The sequence below is a fragment of the Balaenoptera borealis genome, assembly GCF_965194805.1.
Source record: "Balaenoptera borealis genome assembly, chromosome: 11".
NCBI classification, from domain to species: Eukaryota; Metazoa; Chordata; class Mammalia; order Artiodactyla; family Balaenopteridae; genus Balaenoptera; species Balaenoptera borealis.
This window is the reverse complement of record NC_138868.1, coordinates 56,418,007-56,439,026: the sequence shown is the minus strand read 5'-3', so window position 1 is coordinate 56,439,026 and position 21,020 is coordinate 56,418,007. Positions and strand designations below refer to the sequence as shown.

The following is a 21,020-nucleotide window of genomic DNA, read 5'->3' as shown; positions in this document are numbered from 1 at the left end:
ATAACCTAGATGAAATGGACCAATTACTTGAAAGGGACAATCTGCTAAGTCTCACAACAGAAGAATAGATAATATGCACAAGTCTCTATGAAAGAAATTGGATTGATAATTAACCTTCTAAAACGGAACACCAGGCTCAGATGGGTTCAGTAGTGAATTCTAACAAACATTTACGGAGGAAATTATACCAATTTTCTTCAGTCTTTTTCAGAAGATAGAAGGAGAGAGAATAATTCCTAACTAATTATATGAGGGCAGCATTACCTTAATACGCAAACCAGACAAAGATATTATAAAAAAAGAAAATTATAGGCCAATATCTCTCATGAACATAAAGACAAATTTTCAAAAAATATTAGCAAATTAAATCCAACAATGCATAAAAAGTATAATACACCATGACCAAGTGGGATTTATCCCGGGTATAAAAGGCTGGTTCAATATTTGAAAATGAGTTTTCACACATCACCAGGTTAAAGAAGAAAATATCACATGATCATGTCAATACATACAGAAAAATCATTTGATAAAATTCAACACCCTTACATGATTAAAACTCTCAGTAAAGTAGGAAGAGATGGAAACTTCCTTGATTAAAAAATGTATATATTGGGAATTCCCTGGCCGTCCAGTGGTTAGGACTCTGCAGTTCCACTGCTGGGGCCCCGGGTTCCATCCCTGGATGGGGAACTAAGATCCCACGAGCCATGCAACGTGGCCAAAAAAAACCCAAAAAACAAACTGATGTGCTATGGAGGCAGAGAATAAATCCTATACAAAATTGGAGGATTTCCAGTACTTGGCTTTCAACAAAAGTGAAGGAGCATCTAATAGATTTGTTAGCTGAATATTTAATTAAAAATTATTTTTTAAAAAATCTACAAAAACTTACACGTAACATCTATTTAATGAGGAGAAATTTGAAGTTTTTCCCACTAAGATCAGGAACAATGCAAGGGTATCTGCTCTCTTCATTCCTTTTCAACATCATACTGGAAGTTCTAAGTAATGCAGTAAGATAAGAAAAGGAAATAAGAGATACACAGATTGAGAAAGGAGAAATAAAACTGTCGTTTTTTGCCAATGACATCATTTTCTATATAGAAAATCTGAAAGAATCAACCAAAAAATCTCCTGGAACTAATTTGTGATTATAGCAGTGTTGCAGGATAAAATGTTAATACACAAATGTCAATCACTTTCTTATATGCCATCAGTGAATGTGTAGAATCTGAATTTAAAAACATAGTAGTACCTTTACATTAGCTCCCCTAAAACTGAAATACCTAGGTATAAATCTAACGAAATATGAAAAAATGTATATGAGGAAAACAAAACTAATGAAAGAAAGAAGAATCAATAAATGGAGAGATATTCCATGTTCATGGACAAGAACACTTACTATTGTCAAGATGTCACTTCTTCCCAACTTAATCTGTAAATTTCACTGCAATCCCAATCAAAATCCCAGCAACTTATTTGTGGATATCAACAAACTGACTCTAAAATTTATAAGCAAAAGACCTAGAATACACAGTGTTGTAAAAGAACAAAGTTGAAGTACTGACAGTACCTGAGTCCATGACTTACTATAAAACTATCATAATGAAGAGAGTGTGGTATTGGCAAGAGAATAGACAAGTAGATCAGTGGGACAGAATAAAGAGCACTGAAATAGACACACATAAATATAGTTAACTTGTGTATGACAAAGGAGCAAAGGCAATACAGTGGAGAAAAGATAGTCTTTACAAATGGTGCTGGCACAACTGGACATTCACATGCAAAAAACTGAATCTAGACACAGACCTTTACAACCTTTACAAAAATTAACTCAAAATGAATCACAGACCTACATGTAAAATGCAAAACTATAAAACTCCAAGAAGATAACATAGAAGAAAATCTAGATTACCTCAGGTTTGATGATAACTTTTTTGATGCAATACCAAAGGTGCAATCCATGAAAGAAAGAATTGATATTCTGGACTTTTTTAAAATTTTAAAATTTCTGCTCTGAGAAAGACAGTGTCAACATAATGCAAATATAAGCCATAGAATGGCAGAAAATAATTTATAAAAGACATATCTGATAGAGGATTGTTATTCAAAATATACAAAAAACTCTTCAAGTCCAACAGTAAGAAAACAAACAACCTGATTTATAATGGGCCAAAGACCTTATCAGACAGATGGCAAATCATTACAGGAAAAGATGTACCATGTCCTATTTCATCAGGGAAATGTAAATTAAGACAACAGTGAGGTATTACTAGACACCTATTACAGTGGCCAGAATCAAGAACACTGATAACACCAAATGCTGGTGAGAATGTGGAGCAATAGGAACTTTGATTCATCGCTGATGGGAACACAAAATGGCACAGCCACTTTGGAAGACAGTTTGCTGGCTTCTTACAAAACTAAACATTACCATATGATCCAGCAATCGTCTTCCTCGGTATTTGCCCAAAGAAGTTGAAGACTTACATCTATACAAAAACCTGCACATGAATGTTTATAGCACCTTTACTCAAAACTTGGCAAAACTTGAGAGCAACTAAGAATGTCCTTCAGTAGGTGAATGGATAAACTGAGGTGTATCCAGACAATGGTATATTGTCTAAAACAAAACAAATGAGCTGTCAAGCCACGAACAGACATGGAGGTTAAATCATATTAATAAAAGAAAGAAGGCAGTCTGAAATTAACTGTATGATTTCAACTATATGACATTCTGGAAGACATAAAACTATGGAGAAAGTAAAAAGAACAGTGGTTGTCAGGGTTTAGAGAGGAATGAGGGATGAATCGGTGAAGCACAGAGAATTTTTAGAGCAGTAAAACTACTCTGTCTGATACTATTGTAATGATGGGTGAGTGTTGGTATATATATGTCCAGACTCGTAGAATGTACCACACTAAGGGTAACCGTAATGTGAACTACGGACTCTGGGTGGTAGTTATGTGTCAGGATAGGTTCATCAATTCTAACAAACATACTTTTAAGAATGGAGGAAGCTGTGCATTGGCATGGAATACATGTGAAATCTCTGTACCTTCTCAATTTTGCTTAGACCCTAAAACTGCTCTTAAAAAATTAAGTTCTTAAGTTTTTTTAAAATTTAATGCTATAACATCATAGTTTTAAAACTTCTGCAATTTCCATTTCTGTTTGTGTAAAATTTATTATATAAGTATATATGAGATGGATAGATAGGAAGTGGTTAACTGAAATATAATTGTATTTTAAGTTTGAACAATTAGATTTAGTAAGTTACTTACAAAATAGTAAAAATCGTTCAAGTTTCATTGAACCAACATTGCCAACATTGGCAATGAAATTGCCAACATTTGAACATTTTAACCTAGAAAACAGGCAGTTATGTATGGCTTAACCAAGTATTATATTTCAAAAACAAAAATGTTTGAGCTCTAGCTAGTGCCCCACTCATTTCAACTAATGTTCAAAACATAATTGATGTGAAAGAATAGTATTTGTTATAGTTATTTCATCACTACTTTAGTCCTCAATGAAAGAGGATAAAGTACAGAAAAATATTTTCTATGTCTGATGAAATAACATGCTATAAGTGATATTAATTTATGCTAGGGGATATGTCAAGCAATTTTCTTTAGGAATGTAAAAGACGAGCAAAAAATATGAATACCATGAAGTGGTAGTTATTGGTTATTAATGATCAGAGAATTTTAGCACATCTTAGACCAGACTTCATTAGGCGATTCTTCAAAATCAGAAAGGGACTGCTGAAAGTGCTTTTATACTAGGTCTGCTAAGAAAGATAAAGTTTTATGCAGACTGTTGAACAGTTTCTTTGTAAAGAATATACAGCCCATATTCACATGAAAAAGTGTTTGATACCACTATTCATCAGAGAATTCCCAATTTAAACCATAATGAGATACTACTTTACCTCCACTAGAATGACTAAAATGAAAATGACTTACAGTACCAAATGTTAGCAAGAATGTGGACCAACTGGAACTCTTAAACACCTTGCTGGTGGGAATGTAAAATGGTATAACCACTTACACTTCAGCCATTTGTTCGAATGTTAAACAAACTGTTACCCCATAACCCAGTGATTTCACTCCTAGGTATTTATCTTAGAGAAATGAAACCAAATGTTTACAAAAAACCTTGTGTAATAATGTTCATAGCATCTTTGTTCATAATAGTCCCCATATATGGATTACTACTAGGCAATAAAAAGAAATGACCTATAATGCATGCAACTCTATGGATTTGTCTCAAAGGCATTATCATGTGTGAGAAGCCAAAAAGTACATACTGTTTTATTCCATTTAAGTTCTGGAATTAACCAAACTGATCTATGGTTACAGTGTTCAAAACTGTAATTCATTTTCGCTTTTGGTGGAGGAGAGGGATTGAGTAGGAAACAGGGCAGGGGGGAATTTTCTGGGGTGATGTGTAATATTCCTTATCTTGATGGAGGTGTGGATTACACAGATGTATGCATTTGTCAAAACTGATTAACTGAACACCTAAGATCTGTTCATTTCAATGGATGTCAATTATACCTCAATAAAAATATTTTAAGTATTGATAGTGGTTTGACAATCATTTTCAAAGAGCTGATTTCTAAATAGTATACAGAGTTTTCATGAACACATAATTAGAAAATCTGTCAAGACATTTCTGCTGCTAATATAGCACAGTGATTGAAAAGATGGTCTCTGAAGTCAGACTGTCTATAATTTAGTTCTGCCTTTAATATGTACTAACTGTGACCATAAGCAAATTACTGTACCTTTCTGCATGTTCTCACTTTCCTAGTCTTATAAAATGGTACCTATTTAATAGGTACTTATAAAATAGTACCTATTTAATCAGATTATATTGGAATTATATGAATTAATTCATGTAATGCTTCTGGAGTAATTCCTGGAGCATAGTGATCACTCACTAATGTTAACTTCTGTTATTAATATACTGCTGTTGATATCACTCATTAATACCTTCCTTCAGTTTCTTGGCCCCCTTAAGGAATACTGTCATACTCAATTATCTTCCTTTTTGTCTACTCAGTAATTTGGACTTACATGAAAAAGATTATTGGTAAACCTTGGAATCATATATTACAGGTGTTTGCTAAAGACTTGCTGTATAACTAACTGTTCTGTGCTCTGGAGGTACAAAGACATGATTCCATTCCTAAGCTCTCCATATTGTGGGAGAAAGATACAGGGAAGTAGTAAATGGTAATATAATGTCATAAATGTGATCTGTGATGGAGATCACTCCAGTATGCTATGGAGGAACCAGATACCTAACCCATACTTGGCAGAAGATGATACCTATGCTTGGCTGTGTTTTTGTTTTGTCTTTTTTCTTTTTTAATTGAATTGGGCTATCAGGTCAATTGCTTCTGAACGGTTTATCCCTACCACTAATTCTAACTCTGAACATCCCTTAGACTAAGAAAAATCATATTCCACATTATAATAATTAGAATGATATGTTCTACTTCACTCAAGTCTAGATTAACTTTAGGTACAGATAGTTAAGAATCCATTAAGTCAAAGTCAGTCAATCTGCCCATAACTTGAGCTTCCAGCCTTTCCACTTCAATGTTTCTCCCATCAGTTAATAACATCCATGTTTGCTTGGATCCAAAACTTGAGAGGCACATCATTAACTTTTCTTTTTCTCTCACTTCCCAACCATTCTTGCAGCAAATCCAGTCAGCTCTCTATGCAAAATGTATCCAGTGTTTAAACGTTCCTCATTCCTTTCATAACTACATTCTTGTCCAAGTCACCATCACTTTTTAAAAATATAATTTAGTGATTTTTAGTATATTCTCAAGGTTGTGTAGCTATCACCACTATCTAACTCCAGGGCATTTTCCTCACCCCACAAAGAAACCCCATACCCTGTACGTTAGCATTTACTCACCATTTTCCCTTTCCCCAGCCCACGGCAGCTGCCAGTCTACTTTCTGTTTCCCTAAGTTGCCTTTCCAAACACTGTATATACATAGAATCATACAATATGTGGCCTTCGTGTCTGGCTTCTTTCAGATAGCATAATATTTTCAAGGTTCATCTATGTAGTAAGAATCAGTACTACATTCCTTTTCATGGCTAAATAATATTCCCCCTTGTATGGGTATACCACGTTTATCCATTCTATGTTTGTCTTTGAAATAATGATTGGAGTTTGTCTGAAACGCACTTTGGGCTAAAGAGAACAGAAATGTAAACACCTGAGATCATAAGAGAACATGGCATTTTGGAGGAATATTTCTGATTTAATATGCCTCAGTGAAGAAATGTTTTAAAGAAAAGAAAACAATGGAGAGAGGGAGGGCAAAACGACTAAACTGTTGTTAGAATCCACAGTCTACTTTAAAAGGTCCTGTAGGGAACTCCCTGGTGGCACAGTGGTTAAGACTCCATGCTCCCAATGCAGGGGGCCCGGGTTCAATCCCTGGTCTGGGAATTAGATCCCACATGCATGTCGCAACTAAGAGTTCACATGCCACAACTAAGGAGCCTGCCTGCCGCAACTAAGACCTGACGCAACCAAATAAATAAATATCCTGGTCCTGTAGAGGACCAGATGGCTTCACAGGAGAATTCTACCAAACCTTTTGTTTGTTTGTTTTAATTATTTTTTTTTATTGGAGTATAGTTGATTTACAGTGTTGTGTAAGTTTCTGCTGTACAGCAAAGTGAGTCAGTTATGAATTCTACCAAACCTTTAGAGAAGTGTTAACACATCCTTCTGAAACTATTCCAAAACATTGCAGAGGAAGGAACACTTCCACACTCATTCTATGAGGCCAGCATCACCCTGATATGAAAACTGGACAAAGATATCATAAAAAAAGAAAATTACAGGCCAATATCACTGATGAACATAGATGCAAAAATCCTCAACCAAATACTAGCAAACCGAATCCAGTAATACATTAAAAGGGGACTTCTCTGGCCCAGTGGTTAAGACTCCACATTTATACTGCTGGGGGTGCGGGTTCGATCCCTGGTCAGGGAACTAATAAAATGTCACATGCCATGTGGCGCAGCCAAAAAGAAAAACTCAAAACGTTAAAAGGATCATACACTGTGATCAAATGGGATTGATCTCAGGGATGCAAGGATTTCTCAATATCTGCAAATCAGTGTGATATACCACATTAACAAACTGAAGAATAAAAACCATATAATCATCTCAATAGATGCAGAAAGCTTTTGATAAAATTCAACGTCCATTTATGATAAAAACACTCCAGAAAGTGGGCATAGAAGGAACGTACCTCAACATCATAAAGGCTGTATATGACAAACGCACAGCTAACATCATACTCTATGGTGAAAAGCTATAAGTATTTCCTCTAAGATCAGGAACAAGACAAAGATCCCCACTCTCACCACTTTTATTCAACATAGTTTTGGAAGTCCTAGCCACAGCAATCAGAGAAGAAAAGGAAATTTAAATATCCAAATTGGAAAGGAGGAAACTGCCTTAAACTGCCACTGTTTGCAGATGACATGGTGCTGTACATAGAAAATCCTAAAGACGCTACCAGAAAACTACTAGAGTTCAGCAGTGAATTTGGAAAAGTTGCAGGAAACAAAATTAACATACATGGATCTGTTGTGGTTTACATATATTTATACACACACACACACATACACATATATATGCACAATGGAATGCTACTCAGTCTTAAAAGAAAGAAATTTTGCCATTTGCCGTAACATGGATGGACTTGGAGGGCATTATGCTAAGTGAAATAAGTCAGACAGAGAAATACAAATACTTTACGATATCACTAACGTGGAATCTAAAAAATACAACAGACTAGTGAATAAAACAAAATATAGGCAGACTCACAGATATAGGGAACAAACTAGTGGTTACCAGTGGGAGGGGGAGGTACAGACTGTTGGGTGTAAGATAGACTCAAGAATGTATTGTACAACATGGGGAGTATAGCCAGTATTTCGTAATAACTGTAAATGGAAAGTAACCTTTAAAAATCGTACTAAAAATAAAAGGTCCTGTAAGAAGTAAGAAATTTGGATATAATTTTAATATATGTATATTTATTAAAATATCCTCTAGTTCTAATTTAGGGTTTTTAAAAAATTATTTAGCATACTAAATCTAATTGTAAGATCAAAACAGGAGAAATCCAGATGGGTAGTTTTCTGTTTTCATATAATAATGGCTATTTTAGGTTTGCATTTTAATATAGTAGTCAGGTTAAAAGCCTTTAGGGGAGTTTTTAATTAATTTTTCTGCTAAATTTTTTTGTTGCTTAGAGTAGTGGAAGTAATTGACATGGATTTTCTAGCAATATTGGCACTCTTCTAATGTTCAGCAGCTTTTAAAAATAGGTATAGTGAAATACTTCAATATTTTTTTCAGTTCCCAGCATGACCTCAAAAAATAACAAATGGGTTGAGGTCATGCAGTTCCCAGCATGACCTCAAAAAATAACAAATGGAATTCTCAGTGAAACATCATAGTAATAACATTAAGTGGATAGAGGCTTAGGTTAGAATCAGGTTGGTCTAATGAAGTTCAGAGATAGAAACTTAGCCAAAAATTAATTTATTTAACATATCTAGGTTTTAATTTTCCTTTTTTGTAAAGTGGATGTAGTACCAGACATGATCTTGAAAGTGCATCTAATCTGACCTTCTACTATTAGATAATTAAAATTCTAAAACTATTCATTTTATTGTATATGCTAATGTGATAGTTATAATAATATATAAACATGTATTCATTCCCATGCACAATATTTATAATATGTATAAACCTGTGTTCATTGTCATACACAATGACAAAATGGTTGTCATTTTAATTTCTGAAAGATGTTAGTCACTGGCAATTTTATTACTTTCTTTGGAAGACAATTTAATAATACTTGAGAGAATCCAGTCTTTTATAGATAAGGAAACTCAGGGCTAATGAAGATATATGACCTGTCCAGGGGTACATTGCCATTTAGTTTAGGAACAGGGATTCTATTAATTCATTAAACATCTTTTTAGAGCTTACTTCATAAGGCAGCTAGGTGGGATGGAGGTGGAATCGGACACAGAGGTGGAAACAGAGGATAGAGGACATACGTGGCATGACAGATAAGAAAACAAGTAGTTTCATCTTAATACTAACTACGTAGAATTAGAGGTGCATGCACAGTGCTTTGATGACACAGATGGGAAGATCATGGTGCTGTTTAATTAACTTAGTGGCAGATCTAGAACTAAGTTTCTCAACTCTTAGTCCAGGGTTTCCTTTTTATTTTCACTGTTACACCCTGTTTATCTGAGCAGGAAAATATTTAAATTAGTTTTCTTGTTTGTAAGTGGCATTAAAATTGACCATACTACACCTGCGGATTTGGTAGTAAAAACAGATGATTTGTAGATTGGTATCTTATTTATTTGGAATTTTCTTGTATTTTTTATTCAAAATGAATTCCCTTCCTGTAGTTGTAAACTCTAATTGACAAAGCAGCATCCATAACCTAAATTTTGGGGGTTTTGAACTGTGTTAGTAGACTTCCATAGCAGTTTCAAATATTATTCTCTATGTAGGTGGAAAAGAGTTCTTATTCCCAAATGAATCAAAAACTTGAATCATTTAGTTTAAAAAAAATTCTTCTTCAAGCAAGGTTTCCGTTGATTTTGTACTCCCTAGACATTGCATAGTATTTAAAAAAATTATCAAAATTTGCTTTTTGTTTAATTTTTGTTCCTACTGTTCTTTTTTAACCAAAGACATTTGCATTGCCATTCAAATCAATAGAATAGTCTTAAGATTCCTCTTTGGGGAAGAGTTTATTTTAATATGTATTCATTCCTACGTAAGTAATTTTAAAATTTAAGGTTAATTAGGGTTAGCTGTACTAGTGTTTTGGATGTTCTTAATATGTTTTTCTTTTTAAAATTTTAATTTCTAATAGATATATTCTGAAATCTCTTTAGAACAGAAGAAAGATTTTTTAAATTTTATTGAAGTATAGTTGATTTGCAGTGTTGTGTTCATTTCTACTGTACAGCAAGGTGACTCAGTTATACATATTCTTTTTCATATTCTTTTCCATTATGGTTTATCACAGGATATTAAATATAGTCCCATGTGCTATACAGTAGGACCTTGTTGTTTATCCATCTTATATATACTAGTTTGCATCTGCTAACCCCAGGCTCCCAATTCTCCGACCCTCCCCCCGCAACCCCTGGCAACACAGGTCTTAGAAAACAAGAAAGATTTTTATGCTGTCTTTTTTTTTTCCACTTTTTTAGAAATCGAAACGAGTTGGCTGAGACTCTTGCGCTCCTGAAAGCACAAATTGATCCTGTACTATTGAAAAACTCTAGCCAACAGGACAACTCTTCCCGGGAAAGTCCCAGCTTAGAGGATGAGGAGACTAAAAAGGAGGAAGAAACACCTAAACAAGGTTTTTTTTGTGTGTTTTGTTTTGCTTTGTTTTGTAATTTCTTCTCTTTTCTACTCCTCTTCCCAGCTATATAAATTGAAATTCCCTCAATTTGAAAATTTTTAACCCTTCCTGTAAAAGGAGGTACATTTTCCTTTTATTTAATGAAAAAAAAAAAAGCAGCAGCAGCAAAAAAACCATTGAGGACTTTGGTCTTTTATATTGAACATTTAAAAAATTTAAATAAAAAATGTTCATATCATCAAAACATAATATCTGTTACTAATTTAAGAGTACAAGATATTAGTGAACTTTTAAAAAATTATTGTGGTAAAATATGCATAACATAAAATTTTATCATTTTAACCATTTTTAAGTGTACAGTTCTATGGCATTAAGTTCATTTGTGTTGTTGTGCAACTGTCACCACCATTCATCTCCAGACTTAGCTCCCCCAACTGAAACTCTGTGCTCATTAAACACTAATTCCCCTTTCCTCCTCCCCTCAGCCCCAGGCATCCATCATTCTACTTTCTTTCTCTATGAATTTGACTAACTCTAGGAACCTTATTTCAGAGAAATCATGGCAGTATTTGTCCATTTGTGACTGTCTCATTTTCATTGAGCTTAATGTCTTCAGTGTTCATCCATATTGTAGCAAGTATCAGAATTTTTCCTTTTTAAGGCTAATATTCCATTGTGTGTATCTACCACATTTTATGTATTCATCTGTCACTGGATACTTGGGTTTCTTCTACCTTTTGTCTATTGAGAATAATGCTGCTATGAAAGTGGGTGTATAGATATCTGCTTTCACTTCTTTTGGGTATATACCTGAAGCAGAATTACTGGATCCGATGATAGTTCTGTTTTTAATTTTTTGAGGATCTGCCGTACCGTTTTCTACAGCCACTGCACCATTTTACATTCCTACCAATAATGCATAAGGGTTCCAATTTTTTCACATGCTACACATCACTTGTCACTTTCTTTTCTTTGTTTTAAAATAATAGCCATTCTAATGGATGTGAAGTGGTATCTGTGGTTTTGATTTGCCTTTTCATATTGGCTATAATGATGTTGAACACCTTTTCTTAGCCATTTGTGTATCTTCTCGGGAAAAATATCTATTCAAGTCCTTTGCCAGTTCTTTAATTGTGTGTGTGTGTGTGTGTGGTGTGGATTGGTTTTCTTTATTTGTTTTGTTCTGGATTGCCCTTAGCAAATCCTTAAGTCTACAAGAATTATAATTATTAAACTTGATTTCCTGATTGAGTTTCCTAGTATGCTTAACTGAGCAGATCAAATCGTAATCTTTTTAGAAGGACAGAACCAAGTCCTAACTTTTCTAGAAGCAGAGAAACCAACTGAAATTTTGTCTAACATCATTTTAGTTAATACTTTTTGTTGATAACATACCTTTTAATGACAGGGGAGAGAATTTGCTCTCCTTATTATGCTTTCTTCCTCTACTGTTAGTTTTCCTTTACTGTTTTGATTAGAACCTGAAAGCAATATGTTTTTACCTTATTTGCTGCTTTGAGGGAATTAACCATAAAGTCATCCCCTAGCTGCAAGCATTGCATAAAAACAAGTAATTATGCCTTTTAATGTAGGGTATAATGTTCGTACATATTAAGCATTGCTTTTAGCAAAAATCCTGCTTATTGTCCTCCTTTGACCAGTGTTTATATGATTTCAAATATCTTTGGTGGTCTTACTCATAAGCCATATTTCTGATTTGAAAAATTCTTTTCTATATCTTAAAATTCAGTTTGTAGCCTACATCAGTAAAACTTAATAATTTTGAAGTAGTCTAAACCCACTATTGAATTTTAAGATGTTTTTAAATTGAAGTATAATTGACATATAACATTATTATTCGTTTCAGGGGTACAACATAATGATTTGACGTTTGTATGCCTTGTGAAATGATCACCACAATAAATTTAGTAATTATCTGTCTCCATACAAAGTTACAAAAAACTTTTTCTTGTGATGAGAACCATTAAGATTTACTTTCTTAGCAATTTTCAAGTTTACTATATAATGTTATTGAATTTTCCAGATTTTTTTAGTAGCATCCCTAAGGATTAGTTCTGAGTTTAGACTTAATATTCATTTGGTCATTCAGTTTGGTCATTCATTCCTGTTTGCTTCTTCTCCAATGTATTTAAATCAAAACCAAAGAGGTCAAGGCAATAGAAATTTAAGAGGCAATATTCCTATTAAGTGAACTTAAATTTTACACTGATTTTGAAGGGGGAGTCATTGTATAGTTTAAATTAGAAAGAAAAACAAACTATTTCCTCAATAAAGTAAAGCTCTTTCTTGTATTTAATTCTAAAATTTCACTGTTGGGGGCCTTATAGGCGGGGGATGGAATTTCAGCAATAACACCAACTAACATTTATTGGGCATGTCCTGCTTCTTTGGAGCCTACCAAATGCTTCATGTGCATTTTTATTTAATCCTCTTAAGAAAAGGATTAGCAGCTCTTTGAGGTACTATTATTATTTCAGTTTTACAGATGAAGGAATTTGGAAGTTTATAAGCTTGCCCAAGTCATATAGATAATAATGTGTCAGAGTCTAGATTTGAACTCTGATTCTTGTAAAGCCTATGCCTTTAACTAGAGTGATCTAGAACTGTACTTCTCAAATTTTAATATGCATGATGTTTACCTAGTGATTTACCTGATTCACCATTTTTACAGAGGCCAAGTTGATGTTGATGCCTGCTGGTCAGAGGACCACAGTTTGAGTATCAAGGTTATAAAGGCAGTCTTCTCCTAACCTTGAAAACAAATATGGTCATCCCTTGGTCTCTCTGGGGATTGGTCCCAGAACCTCTGCTGATACCAAAATCCAAGAAGGCTCAAGTCCCTTATATAAAATAGAATAGTATTTGCATATCACCTATGCAAATCCTCCCGTATACTTCATTTAAATCATCCATAGATTACTTATAATACCTAATACAATCTAAATGCTATGTGAATAGTTGCCTGTGTGTGGCAAATTCAAGTTTCTCATTTTGGGACTTTCTGGAATTTTTTTTCTGAATATTTTCAATCTGAGGATGCAGAGGGCCAACTGGACAATAATGGCTTTCATACAGCTGTTTCTGAAAATATTCCTCAGTGAATGCTGATGTTCTGACTCTCAGTACAATTAAAAGAAAGTCTGTAAGGGAGGACAACTCTTGAAAAAGCAAAGGAGGGGAGGAGCAAGACATTTAGTTCTCTGGTTTTTTTCTTTCTCTTAAATAGTGTCTCTTCTGTTTCTCTTATTCTAACAGCAAAATGATTCTTATCATTCATTCGACAAATACTTATTGTGCACCTACTATGTGCCAAGCATGATTTTAGGCATGGGAATTTAGTAAACAAAGCAGAGTAAAATCCTTGCTTTCGTGAAGCTTACGTTGTAGTGGATAAAATAGCTGACACGTATATCATCACAATGTGCCAACACTGTTCTCAGTGCTTTACATATTTTTTTTTTTTTCTCAATCCAGATGTAGTTCGTCCATTAGAAGTTATTGATAACATGAGCTCTGTGGCCTAGTGATTGAGTTGACATTCCAATTTTTGGTTTATAAGAGGAGCAGAACTTAACCAACAGTCAAGTTCTCAGGAGAAGGAAAAAAGCTTTTCTTAGCCCATGGCACATAGATGGCCTAGTCATGGTGTGCTGCTAAGAAGCTTTGGTGGGGGGAGGGATTAAAACTTTTAATATCATTCAGGGAAGGATCTTTACCTTATCAATTAATATTTTCCCAAAGACTCCAATTTATTGGGTTGGTGATACAATGGAAACATTTTTGATATTGCAATTAATGAGTTGATTTATTCATTTTTTGTGAAATTGGTTCAATAGGAAATGTAGCAGTTAAGGGATAATCTGGCACACTTTCCTATACTGCATTTGGTATCTAGAAATGGATGTTATGGCCTGCATTCCGAAATAGGTTTTCTGAATTCAGTCTTTTATTTATTTATTTATTTGTTTGTTTGTTTGTTTGTTTGTTTATTTATTTATTTATTTATTTAGGGCTACATTGCGTCTTCCTTGCTGCGCGTGAGCTTGCTTTAGTTGCGGCAAGCAGGGGCTACTCTTCGTTGCAGTGCACGGGCTTCTCATTGCGGTGGCTTGTCTTGTTGCAGAGCACGGGCTCTAGGTGCATGGGCTCAGTTGCTCCGCAGCGTGTGGGATCTTCCTGGACCAGGGCTCAAACCCGTGTCCCCTGCATTGGCAGGCAGATCCTTAACCACTGCGCCACCAGGGAAGCCCTGAATTCAGTCTTAAGGAGAATAATTAATATTGTTTACTTTGCCTTCCTGAAGTAATACTGACAGAGTGGAGAGAATAGCAACAGGATAAATTACTAAACCAAAGTTTACTAGTACAGTACTGAAAACTTAATGATGACCTTCAGTTACAAAAATTATGTGAATATCCTGAGTGTAGATGCCCTATTTATACAAAACCATTCTTTAAAATTCTATCAATTTGAAAATGCCTGATAGAATTTTAAAGAATAGTTTTGTATACAGGGCATCTATGCTCAGGATATTCATACAATTTTTGTAATTGAATACCATCATTATTTAGTTTTTAGTATTATACTAGCTCTTCATTCCACTCCCTAGGAAGGAAGGAAGGGAGAGAAGGGAGGAAGAAGAAAAGAAAAACGTTTCACGATTAGAGAAACTGTTGAAGTTTTCTTTTCTGATTGAGTTTGTTGTGACTAGAATCAGAAGGTGATAATTTAAGTTATCATTCATAATTTTTGGAAAATATCAGTGGCATGGTTTTTGACTCTCTACAGATTCCCCTATAAAAGGAACATTTTGATGGCAAAAATAAAAAACTGTTAACAGTATGTGAAATTAAGATCTTAAAGGGACTCGGTACTCTGGGCCTTATGACTTCTCAAATTTCTCCAGCCAAAGCTCCCTTCCAGGACTAAACTCCACACAGAGCTTTGTGCAATCTGCTGGGAATAGGATCTAAATTAAGTACAATAGGGACAATGGAGACAAGCAGAAAAGAAGGTGCAAATAAAAGTATGGGAGAAGGCTAGAGTTAGGTGACCTCATAAAGTAAATCACTTTAATTTTTTTTTTTAATAAAATCTGGTAGTTCTTTTGTTTTTTTTTTTAATGGTAGGTTTCTGCTTTTAAGATTTATTTATTTATTTTTATTGATTGATTGATTGGTTGCTATGTTGGGTCTTCGTTTCCGTGCTAGGGCTTTCTCTAGTTGCGGCAAGCGGGGTCCACTCTTCATCGCGGTGCGCGGGCCTCTCACTATCGTGGCCTCCCCCGTTGCGAAGCACAGGCTCCAGATGCGCAGGCTCAGTAGTTGTGGCTCACGGGCCTAGTTGCTCCATGGCATGTGGGATCTTCCCAGACCAGGGCTCGAACCCATGTCCCCTGCATTAGCAGGCAGACTCTCAACCACTGTGCCACCAGGGAAGCCCCACTTTAATTTTTAATATAAAAAATGCAGAGCTCTATAGCTGTGGAATTAGAAAAACTGTCTACTTGCCATGAAAATGAGCAACTAAAAAAGATCCAGGTCAAATCCCACAGAATTATAATAACAAAAGAGAATAAGAGGTAGAATAACATCACTGCAGAGAATGAAAGCTTACCCAAAAGACATTCTTACTAAACATATGAAAACTTAATAGGTGGTAGAGTTATGATTTTTCAAAAATCTATGAATAACATCTGAGTCAACAAACACAAGAATTATTGACCTTAATAAATAGCAGATGGAAAGGTGTGTGTTTTTTTAAAAAGTTAAAAACAAAAGCAAATGAATAAAGATATAAAGATTTGAGAGAAAGAGATAAGGATTTGAAGATACGCAGTGAAAATCCAACAGAGGTCCATAAAAAAGAAAACCAAAGCAAGGGAACAGACAAAAATGCTAAAGACTATGCTTAACAAAACTTCTTGAAATAAAAAAAGGATATGAGACTACGTATTTAAAAGACACTGCGTACCTTGGAAAATCAACCCAGAACAACCAACATCAAGACATATTCTAGTAAAAGTATTGGGCTTTGAAGAAAGTACTTTGGCAATCCTGACAAAAAGACCAGGTAACTTATAGGGGAAAGAATATAAGACTGCCATCACTATATTTGAAAGCAATGACTTATGCCAGAAGAAAATGCCATAACATATGTAAGGGGGAAAAATGTGAACCAGAGATTTTATGTCTAGCCAAACTGACTTTTAGATAGAGACTACAGGTAAACTGCTATCGAAGACCTAATTCCCCATGAGTCTTTTTATAGGGATCTTCTAGTGAATGAGCTTCAGATAGCCAAAAAGACTAACAAAACCTCAATGGTGGGTGATATAGAAATAAATATAAATGTATTCATTTGTACATTTTAATATACATACATGTATTTCTTACCTCTGTTCATGAGAGGAATCTAAGAACAGTGATACCCCAGTAGCAATGAGCACTGTTAGCTTCTAGATTTTTATTTCAAAATATTGTTTTCCATTAAAAGGAACTAGTGCCCCTTAAAGACAAGATTGATTGATTCAGGAGATGGGCAGGGAAAATACAGGATAAACCTAGAATATCTTAGAATGACAGAAATGAAGGACATATTCAAAAAATAATTTAGGCATCTCAGTAGTACACAGTGCCAACTGGAAGGAGCTCTCAGTGGTGAAAGCAGAACTGTTTTAGCAACAAATTTATATGATGATAGACTTTAAATCTTAGAATAAAAGAAATACCTATGAGTTCCTACTTATATAAGTACCTAATTGAATAAATAAATAAATGGGGGTGAAGGGACAGGTCTTCCCTGCAGGTGAATATCAATTAATTCCTTTTGCACTGCAGGGACTACATTTCCCTGCAGTGTAGAAGGAATGAGAATAATAACAAATTTACCATTAGGGAAATACTGCAGTAGTAATTGTTGCAGGGAAGATCTCTGACAGACAATAAAATTAGTGGGTGCAAATTTGTGGAGAAACAGGATATTAGCATAATCTCAAAGTATCTCCCCAAGACATTTACCTGTTACAAAGGGGGAAATGGTTAACTTTACAGTGGAATGAGCAGCCAACACCACTGTAACCGAATGATCAAGGTATTTACATCATCATGTAGCCTCTGATATAATGCACAACATTTCTTCTGTGAAATTTTTCATCAAAAATGTATATCTTAATCTAGAGAAAACATCAAACAAGACCAAAGTGAGAGGTATTCTACAAAATAACTGTCAAGATCAGAAAAGACAAGGAAAGAATGAGGAATGGTCACAGATTGGAGGAGACTAAGGAAACACAAGAACAAAATGAGACATGGATCCTCAAACGGAAAGGATCTGGTGGGGGGTTGGTTGGGAGGAAAGGCAAAATTTAAATAAAATCTGTTTATGTTTAATAGTATTTTACTAATGTTAATTTCCTGGTTTTGATAATTGTGCTGTGAGTATGTAAGTTGTTAACTTAGGGGAAACAGGGTGATGATGTACTTGAACTATTTTTGTAACACATCTATATGTCTAAAATTATTTCAAAATAAAGATTTAAAAAAGAATGTTGGGTGAGCATTAACTTGGTAGTTACATGTAACTAAACCTAACTGACAGATACAGAGAACATGTAGTCTTTAATGGCTATGTGTTTTCACAGTGGAGCTATAGTAAGACAAAACAAATGGAGAAAGAATGGGAAGAGTACATGCAAAAAACTTGTGAACCTTTCATTAAATCACTTTGGTGATGGTGGTGTCATTGTTATTCTGAAAACGTGCATAATATGAGGAAAAAATAACTGATGTTCTAATTATATCATCTGTGGTGTCCTTGAAAACCAAGATTCGCAGTGTGGGAAAAAGAAATAAGATGTAAGACAGAAAAGTTAAGGAAAAACAAATATCATTATGAACTCATGGGTTAATTTTATTATTTTCTAGCACTGTCCACTGAAAAGACTTAAAAACAATGGCCAACCCAGTAGCAGTGAGCATCCTTTAGCACCCAGATCGTGGTCTTGAAATACAGTTTGCCATTAAAGTAAACCAAGGTGTCTCGGAAAAGTGGCTGATTCCAGTTCTGGGGCATAATGAGCCAAGAAACATCCTGTCATTCCAAGTAGTATGGACTGTATCAAAGTCATTTCAGAAAGACTCAAGAGCCAACTTAAAAAGGTTTCCATTGTCTAAGATGGGACAATTTAAGCATCACAAGGAAAATAACTGTAGTGGATTAAAACACATTGAATATGTCTTAAATCCATGACTTCATCATAATACTAATAGAAAAACTGGTTACCTTTGGAGGATGCCAGTGGAGACTAAATTATTATTTTGAAAATTGTTAAATAAACAAAAAGAATTGAACTTTAATCCTGACTTTTCAGTATTAACTGTACCACTGTATAACAAAACAATAAATTAGTAAAGTTTATTTTTATAGGGTTTATAATCACTGATGGAAGATTGACAGAATGGGAATATCATTTTGTAATCCCTAATGAGAAAACGTTTTAGATACTCAGCATTAACATCTCTTAACATCACATGAAGAGATGATCAGACATTAATGCCTCTTGATAAAGAACATACCACCACTGAAGTAGTTTTGCCACAGAAATTGAACCTGAATCTGATGCAGGCTATAGATTAAAGTGATGATTTACAGGGAAAAAAGAGGAATATGGGAATGCAGTCAGCAAAATCCAGAAATTATAGAATTGAGTCACCATCAAATTACTTGATTTGGTGACTCAAATAAATTGCAAAAAAAATAAAGGATGGAGGAACAATAGTAGGTTAAAGAGACCTAAAAAAGAAAATAAAAGGTAAAACTAAACTATAAAGCAAAATAAGGAAGTGATTAATATAAAAGTCAAGGTAATAGTTATACTTGTTAAAGAAGGAATTACTATCAGGAAAAGGCTTGTGTGTGGCTTTTCGGGTGCTGACAGGGTTCTATTTCCTGTTTGCCTTCTAATAATTTATTAAGTGGTTCATTTGTTTTCTGTGGGTGGCTTTACTTTTTAAATTTTTATTTATTTATTTATTTGGCTGCGCTAGGTCTTAGTTGTGGCATGTAGGGTCTTCATTGCAGCATGCGGGATCTTTTTTTTTAGTTGGGGCATGCGGGATCTTTTAGTTGAGTCACGTGGGATCTTTGTTGTGGCATGTGGGATCTTTAGTTGTGGCATGTAGGATCTAATTCCCTGACCAGGGATTGAACCCGGGCCCCCTGCATTGGGAATGTGAGTCTTAACCACTGGACTACCAGGGAAGTCCCCTGTGGCTTTATTTTGTTATACTTAATTATAAAAGACTTCTTGATACCTTTTTTGGCAGATATCTACCATGTAATTTTTAAATAAGTTACAAAAGGATTGGCACCAGTTCATATCCCTTTAACATGCAATAAAATGATAGTACTGATGTTTTAGTGAAGGCAGCTCCTATTATTTGTCCATTAGATACATGTTGGTAATATCAAATGATAATTTCAATATTTTGAGTCCAGAAAACTATTAGAGCTCATTAATGAATACACACAAAACTGTTGCATTTCTGTACACTAACAATGAAAGATCAGAAAGAGAATTTAAGGAAACAATCCCATTTACCATCGCATCAAAAAGAATAAAATACCTAGGAATAAACCTACCTAAGGAAGCAAAAGACCTGTACTCTGAAAATGGTAAGACACTGATGAAAGCCATCGAAGATGATGCAAAACAGATGGAAAGATACACCATATTCTAGGATTGAAAGAATCACTATTCTCAAAATGACTATACTACCCAAGGCAATCTACAGATTCAGTGCAATCCCTATCAAATTGCCAATGGCATTTTTAACAGAACTAGAACAAAAAAGTTTTTAAATTTGTATGGAAACACAAAAGACCCGAATAGCCAAAGCAATCTTGAGAAAGAAAAATGGAGCTGGAGGAATCAGGCTCCCTGACTTCAGACTATACTATAAAGCTGCAGTCAGTAAAACAGTATGGTACTGGCACAAAAACAGAAATACAGATCAATGGAACAGGCTAGAAAGCCCAGAAATAAGCCCACGCACCTATGGCCAATTAATCCACCACAAAGAAGGCAAGAATATCCAATGGAGAAGAGACAGCCTCTTCAACAAGTGGTGCTGGGAAAGCTGGGCAGCTACATGTAAAAGAATGAAATTAGAACATTCTCTAACACCATACACAAAAATAAACTCAAAATGGACTGAAGACCTAAATGTAAGACCGGAAACTATATAACTGTTAGAGGAAAACATAGGCAGAGCACTCTTTGACATAAATCCAGCAATATATTTTTGGATCCACCTCCTAGAGTAACAAAAATAAAAACAGGGACTTCCCTGGCAGTCCAGTGGTTAAGACTCTGCTTCCACTGCAGGGGGCATGGGTTCGATCCCTAGTCGGGGAATTAAGGTCCCACATGCTGCGCGGGTGTGGCCAAAACAAAAACAAAAATAAACAAATGGGACCTAATTAAACTTAAAAGATTTTGCACAGCAAAGGAAACCATAAACAATA

The 21,020-nt window shown here is 34.7% G+C and overlaps 2 protein-coding genes and 1 long non-coding RNA gene across 4 annotated transcripts in view; 2 read left to right on the top strand and 1 right to left on the bottom strand.

Moving 5' to 3' along the window:
- The window catches only part of LOC309606358 (serine/threonine-protein kinase MARK2-like), a 200,693-nt gene that overhangs the window by 55,838 nt on the left and 123,835 nt on the right, over nt 1-21,020 (top strand). The gene's annotated exons all lie outside the window — the stretch shown is intronic.
- LOC309606389 overlaps nt 1-21,020 on the bottom strand; it is a 103,773-nt gene that overhangs the window by 31,497 nt on the left and 51,256 nt on the right. The window lies entirely within an intron of this gene.
- RSF1 (remodeling and spacing factor 1) overlaps nt 1-21,020 on the top strand; it is a 182,439-nt gene that overhangs the window by 121,171 nt on the left and 40,248 nt on the right. For both annotated transcript variants that reach the window (XM_082343286.1, XM_082343287.1), the window contains exon 5: nt 10,315-10,469. In XM_082343286.1, coding sequence (XP_082199412.1) covers nt 10,315-10,469 — 155 coding nt within the window. The remainder of the gene's footprint in view (nt 1-10,314; nt 10,470-21,020) is intronic.